The sequence below is a fragment of the Lipophrys pholis genome (genome assembly GCF_963383615.2).
Source record: "Lipophrys pholis genome assembly, chromosome: 20".
NCBI lineage: Eukaryota > Metazoa > Chordata > Actinopteri > Blenniiformes > Blenniidae > Lipophrys > Lipophrys pholis.
In genome coordinates, this window is record NC_137648.1 from 12,539,052 (window position 1) to 12,549,914 (window position 10,863).

General features: G+C 42.2%; 1 protein-coding gene across 1 annotated transcript in view; it reads left to right on the forward strand.

Annotated features, from left to right (window-relative positions):
• malrd1 (MAM and LDL receptor class A domain containing 1) overlaps positions 1-10,598 on the forward strand; it is a gene marked incomplete at its 5' end in the record, with an annotated part of 56,929 nt that extends 46,331 nt beyond the window's left edge. Inside the window, 9 exons of the mRNA XM_080489958.1 lie at positions 1,239-1,440; positions 1,941-2,219; positions 3,369-3,497; positions 5,188-5,254; positions 8,028-8,116; positions 8,212-8,308; positions 8,413-8,473; positions 9,872-9,979; positions 10,077-10,598. Of these exons, the coding sequence (XP_080346084.1) occupies positions 1,239-1,440; positions 1,941-2,219; positions 3,369-3,497; positions 5,188-5,254; positions 8,028-8,116; positions 8,212-8,308; positions 8,413-8,473; positions 9,872-9,979; positions 10,077-10,130 (1,086 nt within the window). The 3' untranslated portion in view covers positions 10,131-10,598. The remainder of the gene's footprint in view (positions 1-1,238; positions 1,441-1,940; positions 2,220-3,368; positions 3,498-5,187; positions 5,255-8,027; positions 8,117-8,211; positions 8,309-8,412; positions 8,474-9,871; positions 9,980-10,076) is intronic.
• Positions 10,599-10,863: the final 265 nt, after the last annotated feature.

Genomic DNA, 10,863 nt, shown 5'->3' on the forward strand with positions numbered 1-10,863 from the left:
GGTTTAATCATAAAGTTGCTTTTTTGAAACATTTCATTTGCCGTCAAGTGATCCATCACAGTCCAACTTGAAGTCTCATTTACATGTCCTCTTCCACGTTAGCCTCTGCTTACTGTCAATCACCTGATCCACACATGAGGGCGATGAAAGTCTCGCTGCCGGCAAATAATCCATCAGAGGACGTCGCCTCGCACACTCAATTAGCATATCCGTCTTTTCATGTTGTTTTTAGGTCTCTTTGTTTGGCTGGGTTAATTTGAAAACAACAAACATGAAGGAAATACTAAAAAAGAAGGAACTTAATTAGACAGGAATTGTGCTCCACGTGTGAACACGGACGAGACGCTGAAGATATTTGCTGCAATATGAACAAATTCAAAAGATGTCAGAGGCACACATTCCACAGTAGAACAGTATATAAACTGTATTAACTCTTAAAAAAAGTGCAAAATATTTGTAATTTACCAATAGATTTTTAAAAGGGATTGAAATTCTCTTCTTTTTTTTTTTAAACCTTTAATCTTCATTTCGTGATATATACAGTATATAGTTACTATTCTGGTGTCAACAACCAGCTGAAACTGAATATAAATGTATGTTTTACTGGGCCCTTAAAGCAAACTGTCTTTATCAGCCCATCGCTTCTTATTGGTCAGCTTCTCTCTGTTCATTCTGTCTTTCAAAAGTCTTGAGTCAACTAACATGCACCATTTAGAGCTTGTAATTTGACATCAGCTTTGTCATTTCTGAGGCAACAGGAGCTCATTGAAGCTTCATTGAAGCCTGAAGTCTGGAATTTCTTCTTAAAGTGTCAAATAATTGTTCAACTAATTTCTTCGTCATTTTTCTGACAGAAAATAGACAAAAGCCACAGTATAAACTGCATTAATGAAAGGTGAACAAAGTAATAAAGTCATGTATTTTTTGCTTCTCCTGTGCAACTGGAAACTCGTTTAAGTAAAAGCAGATCTCTGACTCCTGAGCTTAAGCAGAGTGTTCAGAGTGGGTACACCACAAAATAGCTTGAGGTTTTAGGATGGCAGGTTGAAATTAAAGTCAGGGCAAAATATTGAACATGAGTACCACATTGAAATGGCAATAGCAAAAAAAAGGTATTGTTACTTGCAGGCCGAAAATAGAGTTTGACATTTAAATTTGCTGACCAGTCATCGACGTTTCCTCCACATATTTCAAAATATCACACTTAAATGCCACTTACTGTCGTCCAAACCTGACAGGTCTACACTGTCGGACCGAGCGGTGCCAGACTGTTAATGTGGGCAGCCACCGGTAACCATGGCAACCAGTGGACGTACGCCCATGTGGTCCTGTCCAACCCGACGCCGTTCAGAGTGACCTTCCAGGCAGAGGCGGGTGGAGACATGTGGACGGACATCGCTCTGGATGACATCTCCTACACCGCAGAGTGTTCGGTCGGAGGTACAGAGATTAAAGTTTACCACATCCTTACAGCTCTGTCCTCCATTTCATCGCCCTCAATTTTCACCCTCTCCCGTTTCTTTTTTTTTTTTTTTCCCGCCCACTTCCATTTTTTGTCCTCCGACATTTGTCCTCTTCTCCACAGTTTGTGTGGACCCTCGGGGGAGAGTGTAGAAAGTTAATGGAGCCTGTTGCCCTGTAGGTCCGTATAAATTCACTGCAGAGACAGGTTCAGCGCTGAGGGAGAGGACCGAGGGCAATGAGGAGGAAAAGCAATTACATTTATTTTGTATTGTTTCCTCACGTCCACCCCGAGGGTCTCCTTTCACCTCTGGACCACCGCACCAACTGACTATCAGAGGAAGCAGATTTCATGGTCTCAGAGCAAGCATTAGCATATGTCCTTACAATCTTTGTCTTAAAGCAAATATCTCTCACTGGGATTCACTGTGTTTGAGGCTCTCGGTGTGGATGTTTGGTTTAATCCTTGTCGCTCACAGGAACTGTGACTCCTCAACCCCTGACCTGCGCTGTGGACCACTTCCAGTGTGAGTACCTGCATCAGTGCATCCCAGAGAGCTGGCACTGTGATGGGGAGCCAGACTGCGTCGATCAGTCTGACGAGGAGCAGTGCCCAACCGTGGTTCCTGGAACTGTTCCTCCCCAGAGAGACTGTCCTGATGGGTTTTATCAGTGCTTGAACAGAAGCTGCATCCCCTCCATACTGCGCTGCGATGGAGTCCTCGACTGTCCCCATGGAGAGGACGAGCACAGATGTCGTGAGTGGCTCTTCCCAATGCGTGACGTTAAAAATTCCGGTGTGGTTTTGGGGAAGAAAGTGAATTTAACACAGTTTCACTTTAAATAAATAGTGGGGAAATAACCCCTCTCAAGTATATGATACACCCATTGTGAATGAGAGCTTCTTGTTCATCCCTCAAGCATGTTGGCAGTCGAACAAAATTGTTTAAGAATTCAACACCATCGTATCTGTCCAAGAAACATAATGGTTCCTCAGACCTCACTGTGAACCGCTTTTCACTGGAACTGTTTTTCACTGCAAAATATGGAACATAAAAAATGTTGACAGCATGTTATGGCGATCATTCAATGCAGCGACAGCACTCTTTCTGAAGAGACCACAGCTACAACTCAGTTAAAATATATAGTTTTTCAGAAATTCATGCTTCATTCGTTCATTTCTATTCACTTCTATTGAGTGAAGTGGAGGCAGAAATCTAATAAAATAATAATGTAGGTATGTATGTATGTATGTATGTATGTATGTATGTATGTATGTATGCTCATGAGTGACAGGAGCTGATCTGTTCCCATCTGTATTAACCCAAGCAGTCCCACTCACTTCTTCTCATAGATCCCATTTTGAATTCAAAGTCTTTAACCCTGCTGTGATGACTTGGTATTATGTGCTTTTATATCAGCGAGTATTCGAAGAGCTACTTTATTTTCTGTTCGTTTTCTCTGTGCTTTGCCAGAACTCATTGTTTTAAACTTAGCTCTTTGGATACAGTCAATGTTACTGCGTCCGTGATTGAAAGCAGCAGGATTATGGCACCTTGGCAGTCACACAATTCTTTTTGGAGGAAGACAGTGAGCTCTTTGAATTTGTTCTATTAAGCACAATTGTAGCTTAAAACGTGAATTGGGGTTAGGGAAATTAGAGAAAACAGATTCATAAAGAATGTGGGGGTGAGTTATAGCATGAAAAATGACTTATAATAAGACAAGAAATAAGTTGATGAAAAAGCTAAGTTTTTAGTATTTTGTATAATCCGGTCTGGAAAACCGGACATTAATCTCAAGGCTGAAGGCAGCAGGTCTGTGTTCTGCTGCCATGTTTATTGTTGAACTTATTACAATCTGTGGGATCAGCTGTCACCTCCTCTAACATCACCTCCTTCCTCCAGCGGCTCTGTTGCAGTGTGAGCTGGGAGAACTGGTGTGTGAGACTTCCCCGGGTTGTATCCCACGTCAGAACCGTTGTGACCGCTCGGCCGACTGTCTGCCGTTCCACTCAGACGAGTCCAGCTGCCACGGTAATGTGTTTTTTTCAGAAACCATTCAATTTGTGCAGTTAACTAGTGTCATTTTTTATGATGTTCTACAAAAGCGAAACGATTGTTATTCTACTTCTGCTATCTCGATATCAAGTCTGTCCATGTGTTCCACTTTCGCTCTTGTAATGTATCATCTCTTATCTCGATCAGTGGCTGTATTACATGTGTTAAGGCTCAGACGCTTTCATGTCAATCATGGTGACTTTAAGTTCAAATCAGATATTCCTTAATTTAACGACAGGTTTCCCTTCATGTCTGTGTTCTTGTACGTACATAAAATTGCCTTCCAGTACATACCTTTGTTATTTTCTCATGTCACCAGTCAGCTTTGACTCAAGCTCTGCCTAAAACAACACAAGCAGTCGATCCATTTCATGCTTAAGCGCCGACTCTCAGGACGTTTTCAAGGCTCTTTAGTCTTCAAGGCACACCTCACAGGTTCCTACAATCTGCCAAAATCCAATCCAATAAAAACCTCCGCTTCCATGCGATTCAGGACCAAACCTCCCATTAAGCCTGCCTTCAACTGCCAAACCAGAGACACTTTATCACGCGCTGAGTGGAACTTCAGGGTCTTCTAATGGTGTTTAAGACATAATGACTATTTAACAGGCAGCCCTGACGACCTGTGGCCAGTGTTGTGCAGGTTGCAGAAAATTGGTTATTTTAATTGTCCCTCTCAATTAGGAAATCTTCATAATGTGCACACAGTTTTATCATTGTGGTGTGGCCATGACACATTAGCATGAGTTTTAATTCATCAGGCATTTGCAGTAGATAAGTTGAGTATATCTGGCTCAAGCGAGTGAGATCACAATTTTCACACGAGTTCTTGAAGGAAATGGGTTTATTCACAAAACAGAGATGGGGCAAAGATGAGCAAAAATATTCTGAAAACGTTACTATTTATAAGTGTTATTGATTTCCTAATTAGGTTACTTGCATGCAACCGCCAAAAGCAGCAGTATTACAGTTGTTTTTTTCAACATGTTACTCCAGACTGTCTATGGTTTACTAAACTATTCAAGAAAAGTCGTTATGGACACACAAAAAAACCCAACAAAAAACATAGAAAATTGATTTGATGTCCACGACTGTGTGAATGCCATAGGCCTTCAGATGTAAGGATTCTTATCCAACCTGCAGAATTATTCGGAAATCTGAAAAAAAGCACAACATTTTCAGCCATGACAGGAACAAAGAGACTTGCAGCCGATGGTACGGCCCCTACAGAGCTTGATCTCAGCCTCACGGAGCCCATCTGGGATAACATGAAGAGACTGAAACCGCTGAGTCCTCGCCTTCATGTTTGGATAAAGCTCATAACCAAAGTACCTTCAAATACTGTGAAAGATAAATCAGACAGACCTGACATAAGATTGCAATTTCTGGCATTATTTTTTAAGGCATCCTCACTTTACATTTAATGCGCTGTGCTGCACATGTTGCAGCTCTGGGGTTAATGGATAACGCTCAGCAGAGCACCGTTTCTTTCAACAACATAATTTACTGACTTTGTGGTCTTGTGCTTGTGTGTGTATCCTGTCAGGTGAAGAGAGAAACGAGGGGCAGTGCAGGAAAAGAAGGAGAGAGAAAGAGTGGGAGATCAAATTTCTCCTGTGTAATATGATATTCTGTGTGTTGGTTGTTTTTTTTTTATCTTTTCCAGATTGCCCTCTGATGTATTGCCTGAATCGAGGCTCGTGCCTTGTGGACCAACACGGGCCTGTTTGTGTGTAAGCTAAGCCTCACCTCCACTAGATCCACAAGCATTTATAGGCAAACAGACCCACCATCTTAAGCACATTTATAAACATGCACAAACAAAGATAAGTATCGTGTCTACTCTTCCCACTCTCCCTCCTACCCACTCTCTCGCTCTGTGAGACTTAAAACATGGAAATCCCATCAGTCTTGTTTCTTCCCCTGGAAAAGACACGCTTCATGAAGCATGTGGGAATCTGCTTATCCCCAGCAGATTAAACAGGGTGGTTCTGCCTTCATTTATCCACCAGTGCAGTGTTTTCCTGGGGATTCCTGATAGATTCTCCGAGTCAATATTTAAACACAGTCTGCACTTTCACGAGCCTTGGTGTGTACCCCATAGAAATATCCTGCATTAGATTATCGAGCCACAATACTAGTGTCTACATCTCCAAAATACATTCCAGACATATACCATGCTCACTGTATTGGCTCACTTTGCTGAAGATTTTTTTAGTTTGTTTTCTAAAGCAGCAGCTTGACTTGCCCGCTTTGAGATATTTCAATATAAACGTAAAAAAGCAACCTTGAGTCTTGCTCCTGGATCCGCTAGCGTCATAATGCACCAGTGAAAAATTACATTTCTACTTTAATCTGTCAGGAAATCCAATGTTCCAGAAAGTGGATGGGAATTGTGCTGCAGGTCTAATACCGTTTCGCTACAGTCACATTATTACCTGCAGAATATGTCAAAAACCCAACCAGAGCAAACCACTGCTGCCAATGTAACAAATTATAGTCGACTTTAAATTATATTATGTTTTTCCGGCTGAAACAAACACACCTGTTTTGTAAATGATTTGCCCTGCATTTCTTCAAATCATCCATGAGAATTATTACTTTATTTTATACATATTGGGTTGTTCTTTTTCAAAACATTTGTTTTCCATAAATACGAAGCAAAGATAGACGATCACATCACTACATTAGCAGAAAGTTTTAACATTTTCTTTATTAAAGAGTGTAAAACTGCGAAAATTTTATCATAATCAATATAATAACATTTTCTTGTTGTTGTTGTTTTAAGGTAATAAGACTCCCTGTCTGTGAGCACAGAAATGTGCTGCTGATGTTGCAGTGCAGCCTAGAAATCTAATGGGTAATATAAAGAAACCTGCTAATGTTCTCTTTGGAGGCTGGTGTGGATTCTGCTCTTCAGTATCACTCACAACAGGCTGTCTGTCCGTGACATGTGTGCAGCGCCACATATTCCTTTACTTTGTATCTAATTTTCCTGCCAGAGCTCAGCTGCTGTCAATCAGACACTGAGATGCCCGTCCAGAAGCAACATTTCTTGTACTTGTACTGAGACATTGAATGTTTTATTTTTATTTTTGTGCCTGAAAAGGTCATCTGTACATTTTGCCATAATTATCCCAGTGTCATTTCATTTCCCTTCATATTCATTCCCCGCACTACCACTATGTCTTCTCATTGGGTAGCAGGACTTTACCACCACTGTTCTCTGCCCGGTGCGTTATGGAGCTTCTGTAGCTGCTCCAGCATTGATAACAATCCTGCTGGATCTGGACCCTAACCGTTCCCGGTGGAAAGGCACCTCTGGCTCAGTAGTAGTGTCACGTTCTTCTACTCTGCTGAGCGGCATCCACCAGGGAACCGGGCCAGGAGCAGCCTACTGCCATGGCTAGACTGTCACACAATATGTACTTGGAGCCCTTCTGCATGATAATGACAAAGTCTGGCCTTATGAGGAGCTGTGTGCTTCACATTAGAAGCTCAGCGTTGCTGAGAAATCATGCTGATACTGAACAGATGTTGGCTTGGAGCGCAGTCTCTGTTTTGGGAGAACAGGAACCTGCTTTTCTTCCCAAGATGCTGCTCAGCAGACCAAGCAAACTATTTGCAATCAATCTGTGTTTCCATTGGTGGATGTCCAGCAGATAAATCTTCACCCATTTGTCAATATGTCACCATAGGGTGTGTATGTGGATAATTCTGATGCACACGGGGGCATTTTGCTCTCTTCATTCTCAAATTTCTTTAGATTTTCAGTGCATAAAAAGTAGGATAACAATGATGTGATTGTAGGTATCCTCTATTTAGAAAGGTATTGATGTGTATCTTGTGAAGGCATGTCATAAATTGCATGACAGGGAGCTGTGAGGGACCTTTAGTCTGACCATGCTTGGTATTCAGATTTTTTTGTTGCATGGTTTTGATTGCATTTGCCTTTTGTCTGGATATTCCTTCTTTGGGGCACTTGGACTGCTTATCTGTATATCAAACCCTGCTTTATCAGCTACAAACTTTTGAACCTGATCTGGACACGGTATCCAGAGTCTTTCATGATACTATATGAAACTAATGTGAATTCAAAGTGACTTTTAACCTCAAAGTCATTCATCTTTGAGTCAGAGTAAACGTGTGTGGCAAATCTGAACAAACTCCCTTGAGGTTACAGACACGGTGACATTGACCTTGACCTTTGACCTTTGTGATCAAATTAGAGTTAAACTGTGAGTCGGTTTCTATATTAAGCTCCAGCAGTGTTGGAGCTGAGAAAACAGCAGGTTTTTCCAAAATAATGGTCATGAGAGCAGATTGTCTTTGAAAATCACTTCTAACCTCACTCTCATCTATACAGTCGTCGTACTGAGAGTGTGATGTAATTTGTTTGTTCCCTGTAAATCAGTTTGCTCTTTGGAGGGGCGCCATACCACCCTGCAAATTCAGCTTCCTGCATTTAATTCAACCTGTGCTCTGTATCTTTGTGCCTGATTGAAGGTGTAACCCAGGATGGACTGGAAACCGCTGCCATGTGAAGGAGAAACTATCCTCCACCTCATCGCCCACACCAAAGGACACACAACTGGGTAATAAAGAGCCACGCACTCACCTGGGCCTAATTGCTTTGTCTTTGCACGCTGCTTTAATGTCGGCACCGTGAAACGTCTCCCCCCTCATTCAGATTCTGTGTACTTCGGCATCGGCATCGGTCTGGTGCTGCTCATCGCCGGGGTTGCCGTGTGTATTCTGGCCTTATGCAAGAAAAAATGTCACTGCGTGTAAGTTCTGGCAGCAGTGATATTGTGACATGTAGTCCTGTTTTCTCTGATGAGGATTCTGCTCATGATGAAGGTGATGATGAGTGCGTTCACTGGCTCCACAGAAGGTCCAACCCGATGGACTACGGGGTGATGGATGACCCGGACTATGACTGGAGGGCAGAGGTGAGCGAACACAAACGCCTAATCAATCATCAGTGAATTTGTCTGGATTCTCAGCTGGACAAATCCAAATTATCTCCTGTTTATTCAATATGTGGATTTAACATTAGAGGAGCCTTTCTGCTAAATTAGATTTTGGATTTAGAATTATTGATTTTGCAGCGTACGCGTTGTATGCACACAGTGTAGTGTAGTGCAAGCACATACACACAACCCCGTAATAAAATCTAGATTATAGCTGCAATAGCAAAAATAACCACTTTGGCAACAGCTTTCTGCTTGTCATCTATACATAAAAGGTCACATGATGTGAGGTTTGACAAATTGTGTGGCCTCTAATATGCAGGATTTTATTTCATGAAGCAGGTGCTCTTATCACCGTCCTCCTACACCGCTCCTCGGAATTCTGACCGTATCACAAAGAAAAGGCCATGCAGACGAGAATATACAATCACAGAGGCCCATTTGGATAATGGCATGTGTGTGTGCGTCAGGAAAAATCTCATTGAATGAGTGAGATGTATGTTTGAGCACAAGCACACCTTTTTATTTGAACAGGAGAATTATCGAGGGATAGAAGAGAGCGTGATGTGTCATTGTGTTTCCTACTGATGAAGACTTGGGATCAGAGATGTGGGATAAAAGTCCTGTGGCCTAAAGCAGCCCGTCTAAAAGAATGAATGTGGTTGGTGGGAGGATGTCGCCCTGGAGACAATAATGACATTTTTAAGATAATGCATGTACTGTTTCCATATGATCGTTAGACACAGCTAAAACTGGACAGACAATTGCAGCAAGTAAAAGGTTTTATTAAAAGAAATGTGTTTACGAAAAGTGCAGTAATTGTCAACACTTGTATGATCTGTAGTTAAACCAAGGGAAAATATCAGTCTTTATGGGTTGCAATGCAAGGTCCAAATGAGGTTATGGTATATGTGACCGTTGACCTAAAACTAAATTTGATGTCTTTGCTCTACATGATCTTTCACTAAAATAACAGAAAACAGCACAAAATATCGCAGAAAGATTTTAACGACTGGAAACATTTTTTCTTCCAGGGATGTAATGCCGACATTGCATTCTTTATCTGAATTGGTTCGTTTGTACGCGTTTGCTTTCATGTGGCTTTCGCTGAGGACGCTGCTATAAATAGAGAGGTGTAGGAGTGAACTGATATCGCCACGACACAGACTCAACACTTGTTTTACCGAGCGGTGGAAACAGCCGGTGATTATCGCACCTCTGGGACGACGATGAGACGTGTTATGGAGGTTAGAGGTGTGATTATGAGCGCACTGACTGGCTGGCTGTGAAGTTTAATCATACCTGCGCTTCATGTACACTTTCACGTTCGTGCTTATCTGATTTTAAAAGTGTGTACATGATCTTTCTTTCCCCGAGCTCCCCTCCATGGACGACAGAGCAGGCATTTGTCCTCGTATTAACCCCAGGAGGAGTGACGGTCGCAGGCTCTCTATCAGTGTCTACCCATGGTGGAGGGAGGCAGGGGTGAGGTGTCTGCACTCGGACCGACTGGCCTCTTAATTGTTTGTGAAGAAGTCAGTGACGTGATGTATGTCCCTTTGTGTCTGTTTGTCCACTGCAGGGCTCAAACTGTAAGGATGCCAAGCTGTCCTTCCCCAACCCATTGTACAATTAGCCCCGTGATGCTAATGATGCTGACTATAAAAGCTCAGAGTCAGAAAAACGAGGAACGCATGGTTTATATCCAAGGTTATTGCTTTGGCATCTTGCCTTTGTTCGGATGGAGCTGTGGAGACGCACATCAGAGGTTCGGGCCAAACTGGAGCTGAACTGGGGATTCGTCAACATTTTAGACCATGTGTTGCCCGTTCACCATCGTCTCTCCCTGATGTCCTCTTTGCATTGACAGTCACTGCAGTCCTTCTGCATTAAACGTTTGGTGAGATTGGTTCAGGTTGCTGAGGTTCAAATTGTCGTCACTTTTGCCATTGCACATCATTTTCTAACCATCTAGATGTAACAATTCCGACTGGAGTGGATCTAAATCAATGTGAAAAGTTGATCTTTGTCTTACAGGCCACAATTACTGAATCCAAGAGGTGTAAATAAGTATCAATAAAACTGTGAATGTGTTATCTACTGTAGTTCTTGGTTGCTTTTGTCCTCACAATTCAAGGAGAAGCTCAAGACCATTTTTGTATTTGTTTGGATGTATATGAGGCTACAAGGACAGGAAAACAAAACAAAAAGGGAATCTAGTTTTGGTCCAAAGGAAACAAACTCTGCCTGTGATTACTGAGAACTGGTATGTGGGCCGCATCGTGTTGCATTACAACAAGAACCGGCTGCCCGGGGCGTTTCTGTTTGGAGTTTGCATGTTGTTTGTGCGTGAGCGGGTTTTGTTTGGG